The sequence below is a fragment of the Schistocerca nitens genome, chromosome 1 (assembly GCF_023898315.1).
Source record: "Schistocerca nitens isolate TAMUIC-IGC-003100 chromosome 1, iqSchNite1.1, whole genome shotgun sequence".
In the NCBI taxonomy this organism is placed as follows: Eukaryota; Metazoa; Arthropoda; class Insecta; order Orthoptera; family Acrididae; genus Schistocerca; species Schistocerca nitens.
In genome coordinates, this window is record NC_064614.1 from 1043183909 (window position 1) to 1043206621 (window position 22713).

The 22713-nt window shown below is 40.0% G+C and overlaps 1 protein-coding gene across 1 annotated transcript in view; it reads right to left on the reverse strand.

The window, feature by feature from the left end:
* LOC126238016 (potassium channel subfamily T member 2) overlaps nt 1-16445 on the reverse strand; it is a 1051128-nt gene extending 1034683 nt beyond the window's left edge. Inside the window, exon 1 of the mRNA XM_049947763.1 lies at nt 16354-16445. Coding sequence (XP_049803720.1) covers nt 16354-16424 — 71 coding nt within the window. The 5' untranslated portion in view covers nt 16425-16445. The remainder of the gene's footprint in view (nt 1-16353) is intronic.
* Between the last annotated feature and the right edge of the window lie 6268 nt (nt 16446-22713).

Sequence of the window (22713 nt, forward strand, 5' to 3'; positions counted from 1 at the left end):
CAGTGGTTGGGAAGGGAGTAAGACAGGGTTGTACCCTCTCGCCGATGTTGTTCAATCTGTATATTGAGCAAGCAGTAAAGGAAACAAAAGAAAACTTCGGAGTAGGTATTAAAATTCATGCAGAAGAAATAAAAACTTTGAGGTTCGCCGATGACATTGTAATTCTGTCAGAGACAACAAAGGACTTGGAAGAGCAGTTGAACGGAATGGACAGTGTCTTGAAAGGAGGATACAAGATGAGCATCAACAAAAGCAAAACAAGGATAAAGGAATGTAGTCTAATTAAGTCGGGTGATGCTGAGGGAATTAGATTAGGAAATGAGACACTTAAAGTACTAAAGGAGTTTTGCTATTTGGGGAGCAAAATAACTCATGATGGTCGAAGTAGAGAGGATATAAAATGTAGACTGGCAATGGCAAGGAAAGCGTTTCTGAAGAAGAGAAATTTGTTAACATTGAGTATAGATTTAAGTGTCAGGAAGTCGTTTCTGAAAGTATTTGTATGGAGTGTAGCCATGTAACGAAGTGAAACATGGACGATAAATAGTTTGGACAAGAAGAGAATGGAAGCTTTCGAAATGTGGTGCTACAGAAGAATGCTGAAGATTAGATGGGTAGATCACGTAACTAATGAGGAAGTATTGAATAGGATTGGGGAGAAGAGAAGTTTGTGGCACAACTTGACCAGAAGAAGGGATCGGTTGGTAGGACATGTTCTGAGGCATCAAGGGATCACCAATTTAGTATTGGAGGGCAGCGTGGAGGGTAAAAATCGTAGAGGGAGACCAAGAGATGAATACACTAAGCAGATTCAGAAGGATGTAGGTTGCAGTAGGTACTGGGAGATGAAAAAGCTTGCACAGGATAGAGTAGCCTGGAGAGCTGCATCAAACCAGTCTCAGGACTGAAGACCACAACAACAACCCATCGAACTTGTATGGGACATAATTGACAGGTCAGTTCGTGCACAAAATACTGCACCGGCAACACTTTCGAAATTACGGGTAGCTATAGAGGCAGTGGGGCTCCCTATTTCCTCAGAGGACTTCGGACTTGTTGAGCCCATGACACATCGAGTTGGTGCACTATCCCTCCCAAAAGGAGGTTCGACACGATATTAAAAGATATTCCATTACTTTTGTCATCTCAGTGTAGTATGGTACTTTATTCATTCTGGTATATACGTAAATAATGGTTACAAATTAATACAGCAAGTATACTATTTCTAGAACTACTGAGTTTCGCAAAGTTGTGTATGACTTAGCGTAACGAGTATTCAGACGAAACATTGCTGGATTTGAATTGAAATCGGTCACCATCAGTGGTGCAGCAATGCGTGACGAGCCATTTGTAGGATAGACAGTGTGTTCAAAGAAACCGAAGAAGCTCATGGTGAGAATCCTGAATTGCGCTTTTCGGTTTCTTGCTGTTGCTCATTCAGAAGTTATAGGAATATAGTTTTCAGATTTCTTTTATGCCCATCACAAAGTTTCCTGGAATAAAATAATACGCACTAAAAAACATACTCTCAGTACCGTCATATGATGAATCCCAGTGTCTCTTCATTTAAGTAAGTTTTTCATTTCCAGCTTTGGCTTGTGTCACTTCAAACAGCACGTCATTGGAGGCAGCAGAAGCCTCGCGTGTGGTGCACAGCTGCGTCTCGTTACGGACAAAATTACAATATACCTCACATACTTTTTCAAGAAAGAAAAGAGGTATCGCTCTCCTTCCACCGCCAAAATTAATTTCGAGACGTTACCTGTATTTCGTATGCAGTAATCTATGACCTACAATGAACCAATTACTAACTGGTTAGCGACTACATTCTTCACTGCAAACTTTTCAAAATGTGCCTGGGGGTGTACTTATTTGGAAAGTATCACAACAACTATGGGCAACAGCGAAAACAAACCCAGTTCATTGTCAGGGCTTGGTGCGGGACTACGAAATGAGAAATGTCTATTTTTTAACGATATAGTTTCCTTAGAATCGAATGAGAAAGACTACATAGAGGAGAACACACACGAATCTCTATACAGTCGTTTTTAATTTCTTACGCAAAAACAAAAGTTTTACTGAGAAACTAAGTAAGTAAGATGGATGTAGCTTCGCTATCTTTACAAGAAACAAATTTTTGAGGCACATCTGGTGAGTCGCAATTTGTATCATACGACACAGTTACGTGGAACAACGATCACTCCATGTTGTACCAAGCGATACAGTAGAGATGACGTGTGGGTCTCGTATAGCTATCGACTCTACGTAAACCATTTGAATTGCTCCAACTACTTTCCTATGTACTCCACCAATGCGGGTTACTTCTGTAATGTATCGTGGGTCACGTTGCATATCATATCACCTCAGTGGGAACCAATCCTTAAAGCTAAGTCCAGAAAACAGGCAAATTATTATAAGAAATCCTATTCTCATGCATTTCGCAATATTTATTTCCGATACACAAACAGTGAAAAGAGCTCTAGAAATGTCTATATTAATATAGTTTACCGTGGCGTTAACAGTGTCACTTCTTCCTTTCTTTTTTCAACCTGCAGACTACAGTTACGTTGGAAACAAAGTATCAGAATTATTTCCTTTTGTACCTTAGATATAGATATGAGCTGTTTCCCAACAAGAACATACACTTATGAGCCAAATCATTATGACCATCTATTTAATAGCTAGGTGGTTCACGTGTAGAATGAACTGTAGCGGCGATTCTAGGTTCTCGGACTTAGTGTCATCAAATGTCTACGCTAGGGTCACGCGATTCCCTTACACTACGGGCCAGTGGTGTGCTGACGAAGAGCTCGCGCCTGTTAGAGCCCCAGATGTGTTCCATCCGGTTCATAACTTTCTAATTTGGTGGCAAAGACATCAACTTGGGTTCACCAACATACTCCTCAAACTGGCGTACTACGATTTTGTCCTTGTGATCATTGTATGTTGTATGTGAACTGGGGAGCTTAAGACGACGGAGAGGCTCCGCCCAACCACAGCCGCAGTGGTCCACAACCCGACGACTACCGCAGTCCACTTCACCCCTTCGCCGCTCCACACCGAACCCAGGGTTATTGTGCGGTTCGGCCCCCGATGGACCCCCCCCCCCTCCCCCAGGGAACGTCTCACACCAGACTAGTGTAACCCCTATGTTTGCGTGGTAGAGTAATGGTGGTGTACGCGTACGTGGAGAACTTGTTTGCGCAGCAATCGCCGACGTAGTGTAGCTGAGGCGGAATAAGGGGAACCAGCCCGCATTCGCCGAGGCAGATGGAAAACCGCCTAAAAGCCATCAAATCATCCACAGACTAGTCCGCTCACCGGACCGCCTTGTGATCGTACTGCAGGACAGTATCCCCATCGGCGAAGACATCAGGCAGAAATGGATGCAGGTGATCCGCTATAATGTTCACGTAAGCTACAGCTATCATAATGTCTTCGATTACTACCACAGGTCGCATGAAAGCTAAGGCGAATGTCTCCGCCAGCACAGTACTGCCCTAATCGGTGTGCGTCCGAGGCGCGGTACCCGATTCATGTGGCCGTTCGTCTAGATTTGGGCGTAGCCAGATACGAGCGTGGACATGGTGTAACAAGAAACATGATTTATCCGACCAGGTTCCATTAAAGGACGGTCCAGTCTCAGTGATCTCGTGCCCAGCTAACGATGTCGTTGGGCCAACATGCGAACACGTAGAATTCGTCTGCTGCGGAGCCCCATGTGAAACAATGTGCACTGAAAGGTGTGCTCTGAAACACTTGTGTCTGCACCAGTATCGTGTTCTGCTGTCAGATCTCCCACCGTCGGCGCATACTCTGCTTACAGAACGGGTGAACCTCTGTACACGTGAGGGTGAGGCGTGGACGTCCAACGCCTTGTCGCCTACTTGTCGTTTCACAGTCTGTCATCCACTTCCCATAGACACACACGACTGCTGTCCGGGAACAAAGACCAGCTTCGGTATTTAATCGATGCTCGTTCCCCGACACTCAATGGTAATAATGTCCTTTTTGTCAAATATTGGAAACAAGAGAAACGCCAGCACTTGTCGTTTAAATTTGAAACAGTTACTATTATCATTATTATTATTACGTATCGCTTTCAATCGCAGAGTGATCATCTTCAGTGCGAGATTAAGACCTGTGGACTCATACGACCAAGCACAAAGTACAACTTCAAATACGGGTGTTTATGGTGAAGAATAAGCCAACTAGCAGGTCAGATTCAAACTCAAACTTTTGTCAAAATCGCTTACGAATTTCCCCACTTACGGCGCGTGTCGTCGCTAGAATGATTTCCCAGTGGTCTCTACTCCGCTTAGGTGCTTCCGTCACAGCGTCGTGTGCTCATTGCGTCAGTAGGCAGTATTCAATCTCGCAGTTGGCAGTCGTCGTGATATTCTGGCTTAGCAATTTACACATGGTGAGTCAGGAGGAAAGATACGTGCTTTGAGAGGTGATAGTGAACTCTAACAGAATTGTATGAGTGAACGTAGTGTTCTTAAGTTTCCGAGGAAACTAATGAAAACAACGGGGAACAAGACAAATGCAGATGATAGTAAATGCAACGTGGTGCTCTAATGTTTTGTTTAATTGTGTACACATCCTCCCAAAAGATGTTCAAAAAGTCCACCGTCAAATGCAATGCATTTCGCAGCTCTTGTAGACAACCGCTGTGTTGCTGATCTAAGCCCAATCGTACGGTCCTTTACTTGAGCACACGCATGTAAAAGTGCGAGCCAAAAGTTCCTTCTCTGTGTCTCCTCTGAGGTTTTAGACTTCGATCTTAAGCCAACTCTACAAACAATAATCTTATGAAGTTAGTTCGGGTGACTTCGATGTCCAGAAAATGACTCCACGGTGACAGATCCAACCTCCAGGATACGTTTCACTGAGGTACTGTTCACTGGCCGATCTAAATGTTCAGGGTTCTGCCGTGCTGAAAGTATATACTATATCGTTTTGCCCTAGAAATATACTCGCAGTGTTGTGGTAAAACATTTTGAAAGCAGTGAAGATACCTTACTCCATTGATATGGTCATCTAACACAACTGGACTGATGAGTAGGTCATCAGTCACACCGTACCACACATTCACTGAGAAACGTCACTGAAAATTCGTTTGCACAGTAGCGTGCCGACTTTCATCTGCCCGCACGAGAGACCTGCGCGTGTTATTGATGCCGTTGCGGGTGAATTACGATCCGTTATTGAACAGAGTTCCTGCAATACGGCGTTCATTGGCACTGATCCATTCATAGAATTCCTTTCGTGTGGCATCACCTCCTGCATACAGATACTGCACACACTGTCGACGATACGGATACGGAGTCTACTCATGTACTGCGTGCATAACTCGTGTTTATGGAATACGAAGCTGCTGGTTGGGTTGCGTTCTACAATTTCAAGAATGTTCTCAACTTCGCTAAGCTTGATGGACGGGACGTTCGGGAGCAATATACACGCTGGGAAGCGTACCACGCTCACTCGATCTGTTAAACACTCTGCTAAATGTCCTGTTATCCGGAACTCCGCGATTAGGAAATCGTCATTCGTATTCGCGAACAACAGCACCCTTAGACAAAGATCATGTCGCCATACTCCGCATGTATGAAGGCTTGTGCCATTTTCGCTACATCAACCCGTGCTGTCTTGACTGTTCACGGAACAACACTGTAGTACACTGATGCAATCACTATCGTACTGTCACTTGAGGTAAATAACTTGCACACTTACAAGACTCGCCGCCCAACCATGATCAAGTGAAGTTCGTGCGCACTGAAATCGACGATACTACGTAGCCTAATGTCACTTTGGCTGTATTCGCACCCCAGTGCTGCTAAAAAATAACATGCGAGTGACACCCCTTATTTTCAAACAGCTGTATACTAGTTACGGTCAAGAAAACTGAATATGTTCATTTGAGATTTTTTTGTTCGGAATCACTAATACTATCACCAATAAACTCCGTATAATATGGAGAATAGCGTTTTAAACAGACGGAAACAAGATATTTACGACTATAGATTCAAGTAAGGAAATATATCCAATAAAAGGCTGTAAAGTACTGCAAAGAAACTTTCTGGAAGATTAAACTGTTGTCGAGCTTGGACTCGAACCCTGAGCTTGCCATTCGTGGGCAACTACTGAGCTATTTACCTGTGACTCTAAACCTCCCTCTCTCCTGCCCTTCTTCCCTCACCTTACAGCGTTACTTCCGCCAATAGAGCTCTCTTCTACTTCCTTTTCGGAACTCTGAACTTGATAATAATCGTGCAGTCTTTGTGCGACTTGCACTATTGAAAGACAGGTACTGCATAGAACTGGACATTATATTTAGAAAATATTTAGCTTACTACTAACGTTTAGATGCTCTTCTGGGATCCCACTGGGAATAAAACAGGAATGTAGTGCTGAGCTTCCGATAACGTGTTTAAGCAAATTGTCCACGACTACACCATTTTTCTGTCATACAGATTTTGGCGGCTTTGAATGGTTTTCAGGTAGATATGCTACATCATGGAAGACGTTTTGATGTCAGAGACAACACGGTCATTGCAGAAGGCACAGCATGGAACAATGTTAGCCGGTAACATCTCCTCGGCATTGCAGAGGTCTGTTGCCTTACGAGCGGTGCAAGACAGACGCCAAGCGCACACTACACCAGTCCGAGGTGGACAGACGGTGTAACCTGTGAGTTCGATTTACTACCCACAAATCTACGAATATCTGTAATAAGTTGGAAAAGCTCGAGGAACAGCCTATACGAAATTAGCGAAACGGACATGACGCACCGTTCCAAACGACCTTTCCGCTTACTGATTTATCTTAATGTATCCCTTATATCAATTTATTAAGAAAATAAGTACACAATGTTTCTTGTTTTTATGTTAGTGTGAACGTAAAGTATTCTTACAGTGAAGAGAATAGCATTCAGTCTCTGGCCAAGATCCTCAATGTGATATTTCTAAATACGTTTGTTATCTATCTTCTGTTCTACAAATATGAATCAATAGACTTCAATGATTATTTGATTTTTCCAATATACAGTTACCAAGATTTCTGTATGTAAAAACAGAATGCACTGCATAAGCCACGAGCTAATGATTTTCGCCTAGCTATGTCTTAAGTCATTTAAAATACATTCCATATCTTTCCCAAGGACAATTAACTGTTTCATCTGTCAACCCCGAACAATGGGGCACTATAGTTGCAACAGTGGATACACATTCTGGAACGCAGCGATTCACATCATTGTCCGGGCATCTAGATGTAGGTTTCTCGTGTTTTCCTTCAATCCTTTAACACAAATACCGGAATGTTTTCGTAACTTTTCCCAATCTGACCTTGTGCTCTGCCGCTAAGCACTTCGACGGGACGTTAAATCTTCCTCCTCCCGTCACTGATATGGAAACAGAAAAAATGTGTTTAGAAGGACGACACTATTTCAGGACAATGCTGTTTTCACGGGCTGCCCACCACACACCAACAACAGATAGGTATCGACAGCTGAAGTTTTTGTATCGCAGTCTAGTTTGGCTGATTTTTCGCACGCGTGGCATATTATGTCAAGTGATAATTGAGTTCATTTCCTAAGGGTGAGAAGTGCACATTTCGTGGCTCTCTCACTCTATTATTAAAATAACACCTTGACTTTTCACCCTTAAAAAATAACATGTTTCAACCTATGGGCTCGGATGGACCTATTAACGTTATTAACGTACTGATCGCTGCATGCTTCACGTTAGCAGTGGAGTAGAGGAATGGATCCTCTTTTGTTGTGGTTACCAATTACTCTCAGAATCGAAATAATGATTTAGTACAGGTGTGGACAACCTTTGGGCCTAAATCATATACATACGTACTTTAAGTTCGCGTGTCGCCTCACCACGTGACGTGTCAGCAGCGCTCCTAGCGAGTGGAGTCAAAACTAGAGCGTTGACGTTTATTGGGTAAACCACCTATACGGATAGCGTCCCTATGCAAGCACACCACGCCAACAAATTATGCCACTAAACAAGCATACCTACGACTACATCCACTTTACATTAACCCCATTTTCAGATGTTTACAGTTATTTACGCGTCATGTACAATGTAACTTCACTTACAACTTTTTACAACAATGTCTTAAAAACTTAACGTTGCAAAATCATGCAACGGCAATAGGAAAGAAACAATGTTCATCACGCCTAAATAAATAAAAACATCTGAAGATGGTGTGTCAGACACCTTGAAACGTCATCATAGAAACATAAACACCAATAGAAGTAAGTAACTCATTGTAAATTACCTGCAGTTTCAACAGCTGCAGTATTCTGAAACTTCTACAACGGGCAAGAATTATTCACTAATGTTAATACGGGAAATACTAGAAAAGGAAAATACGGCAATGGGCCAGGCAATTCCAGTCGACAAGCAGTTAGGAGTAACTTTACGATTTTTAGCCACAGACACGTCATATAAGTGTTTGAAATTTAGTGTGCTAATATCCACAAACAGCGTCAGCAAGCACTTTTCTTAAAAGATTTGTCCAGAAATGCTGTTGATGACTGATCGCAATAATATCTGAAAATCCATCTTGGACGGAGTACATTGACGGTGCGCCTCTCTCTCTCTCTCTCTCTCTCTCTCTCATCTCTTCCACGGATCGGATTGAAATCAGTCGCGGGACGGATTCCGTTCGCGGGCCACCGACTGCCTGCCCGTGACTTAAGATAACAGGTATCGTCGAAGTAGTTACATAACAGAACATTATTTCTTTCGGAAAATGCGATTTCTGGTACATAGGTACTGTATACTGGAGGCAATGTAGCAACGTGAAGGTCGAAAGGACGGTAATAATTCATTGTTTAGCGGCTTTTATTACTGTTATTAAAATGGAGGATAAGTAAAAAATGTTACTCTTGTAACGTGTAGAGAACGATATCTGAAATGTTATTCTTGTAATAAAGTATAGAGAACGATACCTGACACAGTATTAGTAATTTTGGAATGTTATTGCTTTTAATACTAATTGTTGAAAGCACGATTATTAACATGAAATTAGCCTCTAATCGACGTACATCTACGACATATTCAGTACTCTACAAATAACTTTCAAGTATAGCAGCAAGTACTACCAACTGTACGACATATTAGAGTTCCTTTCTGTCAGTTCGCACATAGTGTGAGAATGGCTGCTGAAATGTTTTTATGCCTTCGCGATCCCTACGGAAATGGAACGTAGGACGCAGTAGTAGGAAAGAGTATTGTAGGTTGGTCCACTTCTCGCTCTTTAGCCTCTAGCCAGCCCTGAAATAGAAGTTTAATATATTTTTTATTCCGTTTTCAAATGACGGCATTGACGTTTCATGTGCTACAACCTTTTTCTGAAATTACAAAAATCTCTTCGGAACATTACGGTTTTTCCAAATGTGAAAGCCGGCCGCGGTGGCCGTGCGGTTCTAGGCGCTCCAGTCCGGAACCACGCTACGGTCGCAGGTTCGAATCCTGCCTCGGGCATCGATGTGTGTGATGTCCTTAGGTTAGTTAGGTTTAAGTAGTTCTAAGTTCTAGGAGACTGATGACCTCGGATGTTAAGTCCCATAGTGCTAAGAGCCACTTGAACCAAATGGGAAAACTTGTTCCAAGGTACAAGATGGTCTTTCCTTTTCACGGGCAGAGTGAGTAGCTCAGGTAGTATAGCACTTGCCCGCGAAAGGAAAAGGTCATGAGTTCGACTCTCGGTCCTGCACACAATTTTAATCTTCCAGGAAGTTTCATATCAGCGCACACTCCTCTACAGAGTGAAAATTTCATTCTGGAATCATCCCCCAGGCTGTGGCTAAGCCATGTCTTCGTAATATCCTCTCTCCCAGGGGTGCTGGTTCTACAAAGTTCGGAAGAGGGCTTTTTGTGGCGTTTGGAAGGTAACTGGCGAGATACTGGCGGAAGTACAGCTGTGAGGACGAGTTGGGTAGCTCAGTTGGTGGAGCACTTGCCCGCGAAAGGCAAAGATCCTGTGATCGAGTCTCGGTCCGGCACACAGTTTTAATCTGGAAGGAAGTTTCATATTAGCACACACTTCACTGAAGAGTGAAAATAGTATTCTGGAAGTAATAGTGCTGCTGCTCTTCGTGACTATCGACGCATTGCGGAGAGGTCCTCTTTCACATCTAGGTTGAAGAACATGATTCGAAAGTTCGGATAACTGGCGGTTTGGGAATTGTCCTTGGGAGAGGCGGGCGACCAAAGATGCCACAAATTTTTGAAGAAGTTGCCGTTGTCGTGGCTGAGAACACTGGACGCAATGTGCGATCTTCAAGCAGTGGGCGAGCAATGTCACGACAGCTGGAAATCCCGTGGTCCGCCGTCCGCAAAGTACTGCGAACGGTTGTAAAATGGTAGAAGTACGAACTTCCACGTTGTCGTGGATGCAGATAGTCGTCACATTGAGCAACGTTTGCGACCTGGGACGTATACGCTGTACGAAAGTAACAAATGTTACTCTCCAATGTGGAAAGTAAAATGTGTTTCTTTCAATAGTTTAATGTTTATTTCTCTTCCTGATGTTCTTACAAATGTTTCCACAAGGTATCATTGTCGTAAGATCACTTTTCTTTCATTGGGGCCCTATTAAATAGCGGAAGTTTAATTAAACCACTTTGTACACCACATTTATAATGGTGCGAGGATTAATCAGAGGCAGTATCCACGTATCATTCGTTGCAAAGTAACATCTAAAACCGGAGCTTAGCATTCCTACTTTGCTAATCTTAATTTCATTTCCTGTATAATTTATGAGTGTCTAGACGGAAACACTTGTGCCACTGACGCCCGTTACAAATAACCAGAATTTCTCTGGGCCTTGTGAGTGATCTTTCGATACTATTCTCGTACGATAGTCGCTGAAGATTTCAATCTTTACCCATTTGACAGCCAAACACGTGTCACGTCGCATCTGTCTGGCTATACCGATACATAAATAAGTGTAATTATTGTTAATACGAGGTGGTCTCGGCTCTGCCGGTAGACAGGAGATTGGTATATTTAACACATTCGCAGAGAAAATCAAAATAGTCTCACAGTAATTAGTGTCAAGAATTTTCATTTGATGTAATGACATATTGCATCATCTTGAGACATTTTTTATTGTAATCCTATGGGATAAAGGAATTACATAAATTGGACAAACAGCAACTTCGCACTATTTTTCTTACTATCCATTATGATATTGGTCGCTCGTTTATATGTCAGGTATCACGAAGCGCAATATTTTAAGGTATAAAAATAGACCCAAATGTAACAATCAAAAGAGGGTAAAATTGAAATGTCCCGTTTACGACGAGATTACTAGCAAATGAAAATATGCTCGAAGTGTAGGATGGTGAAGGGTGTTGACAGTCTCCTTTGCAAACGCACCTTCGCATCACTAGCCTTAAACTGTTTATAAAAACAATGTAAATATAAATCTAGATGCATAAATTTAATCCATTTTTCACGAATCCTTGTCTTAACCGTTGCGGTACATCGTATGGCAGAAAAAAGGGATTGCGATTTATTTGTTAAATTATAATGCATCACTAACAATGCTATAAATAAACGTAATTTGAGAATGGCGCTTCTCCCCAAAGTCGTGAAACTCGCTCCGATGCGTAAGGCTCAGTCAGATGCCCAAGATACTTACAACAGATCCCTCACAGCGTATATTGTGTACGTATGTCCGTAAAGAAAGGCAGAAAACTATATTTCAGAAATTATGAGAAAATTTCCCTCTTTCTTCTCATATCACTATCGTGGAAATATTCTTCAGTGGGATCTATATAATGTAGTCTTTGTCTACGCAGAACTGTGTACCTAAGGAATCGATTATGATGGTATCCACTATCTCAACAACATTTTTCTTTGATTTCAACAGAAATTCGTCACATGTTTAAAAATGTGTGCGAAATTTTATGGGACTTAACTGCTAAGGTCATCAGTGCCTAAGATTACACACTACTTAACCTAAATTAGCCTAAGGACAAACACGCACCCATGCCCGAGGGAGGACTCGAACCTCCGCCGGGACCAGCCGCACAGTCCTTGACTGCAGCGCCTTAGTCACATGTTTACTACCAGAAGAAAATATTGTGAACATAAGGGTTACCTCCTGTGGGCAAGGTAATCTATAAATGTCTCACTGGACTGGACGACACCAGGAAGAGAACAGTATGTTATGAAGAATCATGATTTTAGTTTCGGTATACAGGGGTGTAGTTTGGTTTTCTGTGTTGTGATATGAAGCAGCAACCAAATAATGTAACAAATATGCAGTAATAAAATTGTTCTAAGCAACCCATGACCTTTGTGATTTTGATTATATAGGTGAAAAGAAATATTTAATCCCTTTTCCTCAAGATACGTAGTGACACTTATCACAAAACAGGCGAATTACCTGCAACACTGTATACTGTTCACTGAAACACACCGAATGTTTCACCATTTCGTTGCCTAACCGTGAAGCTGAAAACATATGAGAAAAGTTATGAGACAATTTTTCTTCCGGCCAGTGACATTCCATGCGAATAGAAGCCTATATAAGAACTTGAAGATGTTTGCAACGTAATTTCTTATGTTTGCTCAATGTTTACGCAACGTTACTTACATTCTGCACGACGATTAGCTTCATGAAAAGTCGTCCTACTATATTGACAAACACACAAACACACACACACACACACACACAAAACCTTCTGCAGTAGTAAATAACATGTTTAGAGTTCAATATAAATCCCCATGCCAAATAAAAATATTGACTTCCAAAATCAGAAGCGCGTTTTACAGTGATTACTTCTTGCCTTTGAATATAGAAGATTGATAGGAAATGAGAAACAGTAAATAATAATTTTGTGCAGGATTGTGTAGATTACAACGTTTTTCCGCAGTATCCATTAGAGCTTGTTGTCACCTACCCTGTGCTTCAAAAAAAGGATTATTACTACTCATATTTTTATTCCTACCGTTCATTTGATTGTAATAAATCGTTTTGCTCATTGCGTGACGAGGTATGTATTTCATGCGTTGATCTCGACAAACAAGTTTCACGTGCTCATTATAGAAATGTGCTAACATGATACCTCCTTCATTGCTGAGCAAAATTATCCATCTGTAATGAAAACGTTTCTTTCACGGTTATTGTGTTTTAGTTTGGTAAAGTAGTGACCGTCTTCTCCCAAAAGAGTGCAAAAATTTGTTGGGTTTTACTATAACGTTTCTTTAATGGTATACACAACTTCTTATTTTATTTTATTACGCGAAGCATTCCAAAATAGTTATAAGATGCTACATATAAATGACACTGGTGGCTTTGTTTTCTATGTTTCGACACGAAGTATTTACGTATTTCCAGAAATATATCATACCTCGATTGTTCAATTTCGGGAACAAGTTTTAATTTAATTTTGTTTTTGTGCATCTGCCAAGAAACCACACTAAATCTTATTAGCGCCAAATACCGATATAAATCTCTATAAAACAGAGAGAAACGTTAACGTCGATGTATACAGATAATGAACTGTTCGTGAGAGTAGGCAGATCGTTGTAAATTACATACAGGATAATAGGATATTTTTGCTGTGGAAGCAGTGATACTTAATGGTTGACCTGACTCACAAAATATTGGAAAAACAGAAATAAAATAGAAAATGAAGATAGATATCAACAAAGGAGTTCAGTGCAACAAATTGACATGCAAATAGCCTTAAAATTGACAATGATTCAAAATAGAGATGAGGTTGCAGATAGTTTATGTTGAGAACCTAGAATTCCAAAATACCACAGCTACTTTACCGTGACTATATTTTTGTCAAATACATAAATTGGTTGGTACTGAAATTCCTTTCGTGCTCTTAACAAGACAATTTGTGATATACAGAAAAAGTGCAGTACTTTAAGGGAACAGTTCTATAATGACACATTACGGAAAAAAAAGGCAGGAAGTTTGAGGACATCGTCGGTGAGTAATTAATCCTTCTTTCAGAAATGTCTGAACCTGTCATATAACTTTTGAAGAAAGTCCAATAACATGGCATGTCGCGGTCTATAGACTGAAGTTTCTTCTGTTCTCTTTACGTTTTAGCCTTTGTACAAATGTAAGGTTCACTTTTAAGGCACGGAATCTATGACATTTATAAATTCAATTTACAAGCACGTAAGACTGATAGCTTACTAAAACTCTAAGAAATATTAGCTGCATATAGTTCCAACTGTCGACTATAAAGCTACTTTACAAAATCATCGAGTGATAATCAGATAAGGCCACTTGAATTCAAAGGTAGAGATACGCATTGACGCATATTAGGAGATTTTTCCGAATGTAAAAAAAAAAAAAGCTTTCCCTGAACAGCTCTCTTTTATCGTAATATAAGCGTTACCAACGACAGAGAGCGTTCTGAATCGATTGTCTCCAAAAGGTGCTGCAGCTAACAGAATTTAATACTTCATTGGTCAATTTTTTAAGTAAGTGGTCTGTTTCAGTGTCTAGAAGTCTCTAACTTTTCATGATTTTTTAATACGCAATCTACGGGCTTTAGGAAGAAAACAATTTTGAGTAATTTTGTATATTGAAGAAAATGCTTGGAGGAACACTTACCTGAATAGATAATGTTATTGAATGAAACAGGAATTGAATGTTTAGGGTGTCCTGTAATCAGTCATTACCTAATATCATTCTGACAAGTAAATAACTAGCGGGAGTTACGTCCTTAATGCCACTGCATTAATTCGTTGACTACAAAAGCACGTTTTTTTCTGAATACAGTAATTATCCATGTCTGCATACTTTTCCTTAATATGGATACAGTGATAGACACCATACTTGTTGTGACTAAGGAGCAATTTCTTAAAAACTCTCTCAGATGAATAGTTATCATCGATATAATATAACGTGGAAGCAGTAGTTAAGATTTACGAATCACTAACATGACGGAACTACTGAATAACTAACTAAATTCTCTTCAGAATGTGACTATATTTACTGTGCTTTCTCCACTATCTGTTAATCATGTATGAGTCTTTCAGGATCAGGCAGATGAGTAATAACGCATACATCTAATGGCAACTCACTTTGGATTATGGTGCACTTATTCAATAATAACTCAACGTTAATGAGATGAAGACGGGAAATTTGCGATGTAACGCTGTATATTGATCAAAAGCAAAATCGAAAAAAGAACACAGGTTCGTTTTCGTTATTGGACAAACTTCCTCAATGGAAATGTCATTATTATCTAAATACTATGCAAAACAAGTATATGGTTATTGGCTAGTATCACTGGTTGATCACACAATGTGAGTAATATCCTGTTTTTGTAGAGGGTATCAAGCAGTTAAGTGTAACTCTTACAAATTCATTTTGGTGTATGTATCATAATTATTAACAATAGTCTAATGTACCATTTCAACCATAAAAAATTTGTGGATAGGGCAGTAGCAAGTGTAAACTTACAACACTGTGATCATTTTTCTAAACATAATCTTTTCTCTAATGTTTAATAGAAGCAATGTGTACTAGGCAACGGTAACGATGAATTGCTAACAAACCGTTTAGAACAACTGCACCAGAATTAGGGAGTAAAGGAGGATGTATAATTAGTAAATTTTTTATGTAGAAATTTGTTACATTTTTTTCCTTGAACCTAGATCTACTGTTTCTAATTTTTTAATGACAGCACGATGCCTGTTCAATTGTTAACTTTTATTTTATTTTCAAACTCTTATACTGTTGTACAAATTAGGCCTTAGGCCATTTTCAGGTGCATTCATACATTTGCTACATATTCGATTGTAAAAATACCGATGATAGGATCGCCTATTCAGTATAAGGTGTTTTACAATGAAGTTATGTCAACAGTAAATATTTTGGCACTCTTTGCATCACAGGTCTGTCTATCGTCAAAAACTGAATATATACCTAGGTAATCGAAAATGTCTGTGGCTGGAACCTTATAATAATATAAAAATAAATAAATAAATAAATAAAAATTAGCAGTTCGAGCGTCATGAGGTCTTTGAAATTTTTTGCTTATATGTTATATTACGATTATATTCCATTAAAAATAAAAGGTTAATGTGTAAGAGTATTCTTTGTTGTATTATTAATGAATGTGTTTATAGGATATAAAATGAAATTTTAGTATTTCTTTAAAAACCACATAATTTTTTAGATTTTTTTTATTCCCCTTACGAGTGCTGCTTTCTTTTCTAGGTATCGAAAATGACAGCAGTATCCACATGTTGTATTGCTAGTGGGGTAGGTAAGGATTGTTTTGCAAATGGAGCGAGCTCCACTGGCGCCATCGACGGCGGCGGTGGCAGTTGCTGCGGCGAATACCTCGGGATGCGGTCGTAGCTGTCCCACGACGTGAGGCAGTTGTAGGAGGAATAGCGGCTGGACGAGCCCATGGTGGTGCGCGCCCCATGAGACGGCAGCTCGCGACCACGCCTGCAGACCGCGCGCGCCTCGCTCCGCGCTCGCACTGGCCGCCGCGCCGCGCCACAACACGACGCCCGCCGACGCCTGGCGTCGCCTCGCCGCGCGGCGCCACCGTCGGCCCCACCTACCTGCCGCCTCCACCCCGCCGCCCGACAGGTAGACTAACCCGCGTGGCGTGGCCGCGTGCTGGGCTGCCGGCCACGCCTGCGCTCACTTTCTCCGTTTATTTATTTATGAGTATGTCTCACCGGAAACGAAGTCAATATTGACCGAATTTTGGACAACAGTCAGATTAATGTGCACGACGTACTCAATTTACTTCTCGCTTCAAATGTGAGTAAAGTGTCAAAATTTGGACAATCTTCTTTAGCCTTTGTTAGAAACGCACGACTATTGTTGCTGCTATTGTGAGAATTTCTGGCCTACAAACGTTTTTGAAGGGTCAGCGTACGTCGTCATTACTTCATGCGGCCAGAGGCTGTGTCAGTGTCTGCATTGGTGGCGCCAGTGCACTCATAGGGATGTATACAATACACAACATTTCTTTTTGTCGAGAACTCGTCTTCATGCACCAGTCAGATTATAGCTGCTGCCCCAGTTGCACTGGTATTACAGAATCGTCTTACTCGCTATCGCTCGTACCGCTTGCTGTACAGTAACAGAATTCCTTGTCGTAGAAACGACCGCAAAAAAAAAAAAAAAGAAAAAAAGGTTCAAATGGCTCTAAGCACTATAGGACTTAACATCTGAGGTCATAAGTACCCTAGACTTACAACTACTTAAGGGGGGTAGGACGTCAAAACGGCCGACTTAGAGCAGGAGAGACACCACAGAACATTATAATTACCACTGTCTATACTTTTACAAATAAGTTCATAAAACTTTGCCAGCATGACCAGGACCGATCCAGGTTTCACACTCATAGCGGTGGAAGTTCAAAAAAATAACAAAATAATTTTTTTTATATGCGGAATTTCATAATTTTTTCACTTACTATTGGCTTCATTTCTTGCTGTAGGTACACTTTTCTTCATACGTAAGAGAAATTCTTTGATGAATTTTGCACAGCATACAAACCATATTCACAGGTATACGAAACTCTAGAGTTTTCCAAATCTATTAAAAACTATGGTAAAAATGGAGATAATTAACAATAAAATTTGGACTTTTTCTAAACAAGAAGTTTAAAACGTAACAGTTCATTCATTTATTCATAAATTAAGTAAATTCTATAATTTCATACACCTGTACGTATGGTTTGTATGCTGTGCAAAATTCATGGACGAATCTCTTTACTTATGAAGAAAAGTGTACCTATAGCAACAAATGCATCCAATAGTAAGTGAAAAAATTATGAAATATCACATGTAAAAAGATTTATTTTGTTATGCTTTTGAACTTCCACTGTTAATAGCGTGAATCCTGAATCCTTCCTGGTCATGCTGACAAAGTTTTATGAATTTATTTGTAAAAGTTTGGACAGTGGTAATTAAAATGTAGTGTCGTGCCTCTCCTGCTCCAAGTCGGCCTGTTTGACGTCCTACCCCCCTTAAACCTAAGTAACCTAAGGACATCACACACATCCATGCCCAAGACAGGATTCGAACCTGCGACTGTAGAAGTCGTGTGGTTCCGGACCGAAGCGCCTAGAACCGCTCGACCATAGCGGCTGGCAAACAACCGCAACACAAATCCGTAGAGTACGGCATTGCAGGCAAATTACTTTTTCAGAAGCTATACCGGAAAAAACAGTTCGTTTTAGTTCAAAAATATTCTTATTTCTTCGATGAACTTTGATGCGGACCACACAAATTTTGGCACTTCGATGAAAGCAGATGCACTGAATTTATACAAAACTGAAGAACGTATTTTTATGCAGTTTTCCTCAGAAGAGATTTCTCTGATAGTCTTTAGCAAATCGGAAGCTTTTTAAATTTTTGCTTGATAATTTTTTACCTCTCTGTAAAAATAGACGTCACGGGTTTGGCAAAGAGCATTACATATGGGTGGGGATAAGATTTACGATGCAGGTGCGTGATTTATTTTCATCTACATAGATTTTATCGTAAGATTTCAGAACAGACTGCTCTACTTACGAATCAGTAATAGGAAAAAATTTCCTGAGACAGATTTTAAATAACCTTTGTAGAACACTTTGGTGAACTTAGGCCTACTTTATTTCATGCAGGTTACAAGTACATTTTTTTAATTTAAAAATCAAGTCGTCAATTCTTTTTTAAACAAATAAACCAAATTCCCCGTATTGTTCTTGCGCAGATAAGAAAACGTAAAGGATTACGTTCCCTGACGCAGTTATAGTATGCTGTTCTGTGGGTGTATAGTTTACCTCTTCTTCTTCCGCAAGGTGTCAACTGTACATCGATTGCTACTGGGAACCACTTTGATAGGTAGTAATAACACAATCAGGTTCGCACTTAGGGATAAGTACTTTCATCTGTGCCTGGAATCGTTCCGCAGCTGCTAATACTTCGTCCACCCTTGCGAATACTTTGGAGCTATCCAGGTATTCGGAATTTTAAATATGAAAACAAGTGGCATACACATTTAAAGAAAGTCTGCTGTACTTATTTAACTGTTAATGAAACTACTATGGCGAAAATTATTTTTGAGTAATTTGCATGCCATATACTATTTAATGACACTATGTACAACGAAAAAGAAAAAAAAAAACGGGCGGAAATTGAATGCGTACCGCCAGGGTGGTGGCTGTAAAACTTAGCCCTAGCGTTGCTTTCGCACGCTCGATACACGATTAATGTGACGGATATAACACTTAAGCATTAAATTTAAACATAGATTTTCTCAAAAACTACGGTCCATCATATGAAAATTGGTTACCTGGGAATTCGGAATAGGTCCCTATACATTCTACAACGTACCTAAGACTCATCAAAATCCCTGATTACCAGGTCTGTGGGTCCTCTAGTTAGTTTCACCGAACATTCTTCTGGGAAGATACAGAGAAATGTGCTAAATTGCTTACATTCCTACGAGAGTGCTGGCACAGACAAGAACGCAATCTCTGGCAACACAGTGTAATGATGAAATACGTCGACCAAATACAAATGATCACCAGAACACAAGCCATGACAGCCATTTATTCCTGCAAAGACGGTGTATTATGTCATCTAAAGCTCACGATTTTAGCCATATTTTACTCGACAAGTAAACAAAGAATGTTTTATGCAAGGTTGACATTACGAGACTCTCATCAAAGGTTATTATCAATACTACTAAAAGTAGTGGCTTCAACAGCATGTTACATCACATGTCGCATAACTCTTTTTTTTCTGTCTGATTGTATAGTTTCATTGCTTTACGATACAAATCGAAATAAAGTACAGTTCTCGGTTATTGTTTTACAACGCAGTATAATTGCACTTCCGAAAAAAAATCAGACGAAATCGCCTTTCTATATTTAAAGATTTTAGAGGTCTGATAAGTACTAAATAGTGTAGTGTTGTAACTGCAAAGTGGATTGTTCGATTCTCACTAGTAGCAACTTTCTACTTCTATGGAACACTATATTTATTTTTATATGGAAATGTTAGTTAATAAATGTTTAATTAAAATGTATTTTTAATAAAATTGATATATTCTACATATAATTACAAACCATATGAAAAGATACAGAAGTTTGATTTCAAAATGTGAATCATCAAACAGAAAAAAAACTATTATACCCAGCGAGTGAATGGTTTTATAGGTTTTATGCAAACAACTTTTCCGTTTAACAAGAAGGCATATCGCATTTCTGCACAAAATTCTAATTTTTTTACATATAATTTGCTTTTAAAGTAAATGATTATCTTTATTAAAATTATGATTCAATATTTGTTCTTGATATTGGCATTTGATAGTAGAGTCCAGACAAAAGTTACAAAATTCCCATTACTGAAAACATAACCAGTGACTTGACATTTATAAAAGACTTGTAAATGACACGTTCAGCTACCGGTGGCTCCGTAGAAAACTCTAAAATTTTTTGTACCTAATGGAGGTCGTACACCTTCAAACCTCCGTGGTGATTTTTTTTTAGAAGTACATGAACAAATTTAGAAAAGTGAGATAACATTTCTGAACTTCAAATTCTATAAATATGAAGGAAATCGAAGATGGCCAGTCGGTAAAGCCTCCTTTTTCGTTTTAAAGAAACAGATGAGTTGTCATTAGGTGCTGATGAAAGGTAAAATGTCCCTGTTATGTATAATACAATTACTTTTCTCTGAAACATAACAAGTAGCCTGTACGTTAATTAAAAGCAATCCGCAAGACGTCAAGACACAGAGTGGTGCACTGCAAACTGTTATATTATCGCCTTAAGCGGTGAACAGCATTCACAGGTTGTCGCAAGAGATGACGTAAGAGACGATACCTTGTCGTAGATACAAAGACGGAAAAGATCAGGAATGCTTCCACGCGGGAGAGCTGTGCAGCACGAGAATGTTCTATAACATTAACACAGGTGCGCATCTGGTCTCCAGAAAGTGTAAGATGCAAAAAATAAATTGCGAAGACACCCTTCAGCCAAGAGGGACGACTCGTCCATCAGAGTTAAGTGGGAATGGTAGAAAAATAGTGAGGTTCAAAGTAATAATTTTGACAAAGAAAGAGAGAGAATAAATTCTACGATAACGTCATGCTGATTTTTTTATTTCCAACATATATGTCAGTGGCATCTTACCCTGTGTTAGTCACAGTATACGTAATCATGAAAGACGTCACAATTGTTGGCCCGAGGTTATCTGTTTCAAGCAGAGAGATATCTAGAGCGTTTCCATGCTATTGTAGGAAGGTAAGTTTACAGGAAGGTGGACCTTTGATTGGTTGCACTATAAAATGAGTCGCATTGGTGCCTGAATTCGGTACAGAGTCTCACTTTCGCTACCTGTAGGAAGGCTTGGCGAGCGAAACTTTAGTCCGGGTGTTGCTCCCAGTACGATTCAAGCCGATTACTTAGCGTTGCTCGGTTAATTATTGGTATGTCGCCCCATTCTCACCTCTGCCATTTCAACACGAATTCGTTTGTGAGTGATATGTGTACCAAGGTGGGTGAAATTGTTCGATACATTCTGTAGTTATGTTTTATATGCCAACCATTCTCATCCACACCACCAATCGAATCCTAGGGGTTAGTTCCCTTTACCTCTTTCAAATATCAGCTACATCTTTATTGGTTAAATGTCTATTGGAGTTACATAAATTAGGCGAGAAACCACGAAAAATATGGAGTCGATATATAAATAGATTGTTATTTATTACTTTTACAAGTGACCCCCTAAGCCCACAGACCCCCCCCCCCTCCCTCCACACTCACACACATAAATACAAGCATTGGGAACAAAATACATACAGAATAAATCTTTCGTTTTGGATCGGAGTGTGTGTTGGTACGTAAATTCCTGGCAGCTTAGAGCTATGTGCCACACCAAGATTTGAACTCGAGATCTTCAACTTTCAAGGGCAAGTGCGCTGCCAACTGAAGTTTGCAAAGTAGGAGATGAGATACCGGCGGAAGTAGAGCTGTGAGGACGGGCCATGAACGTGCTTGGCTTGCCTGAGTTGACAGAGCGTTTGACCACGAAATGCGAAGGTCCCGATTTAATCTCGGTCGGGCAGATACTTTTAATCTGTTAGAAAGATTCAAAGCCCATGTAGCTATTCGGATAATTTACATCTTGTATTATCAGTACGTTTCATATAATCAAGTACTTAAAATACATGTTTGCCCATATCCAACTAAATATCACAGAACTTTGCCCGTTATTTTGCTGTAGCTTTCAGTTTACGGCGTAGTATTTTTGCGCTATAACTGAGGTGGATGATATTCGGGTGATTATAATTAAAGCTATAATTTAAAACGCTTTAAAAAAGAAGGAACTACTGGTCAGAATAACGTCAAATTGGAACGCAGTATTATCGAGGGAGGGAGAAACGTTACGGAAAAAAAAATCTAACGAAAATTTGGTGCTGTAAGTAGCAGAATGTGCACAATAAAAGATATGAGCTACAGAGCTGTTCCTCTGTTTGCGTTTGAGACGCCCACCATGACATATCTCAATGCTGGTAAAGCTCTTTTACAAGAACAGTGACTGTGCGCCACTAGCCCTGCAGGAGTTCCGGGCACTCAAGGGTACGAAAATGGGCGTTGTTCTGATGTCTGCCGAAGTTAGGGAGAAAATGATTACGAAATTTAAAAAGATGAATTATTTTGATACATTAATGTGACAGTGGGAC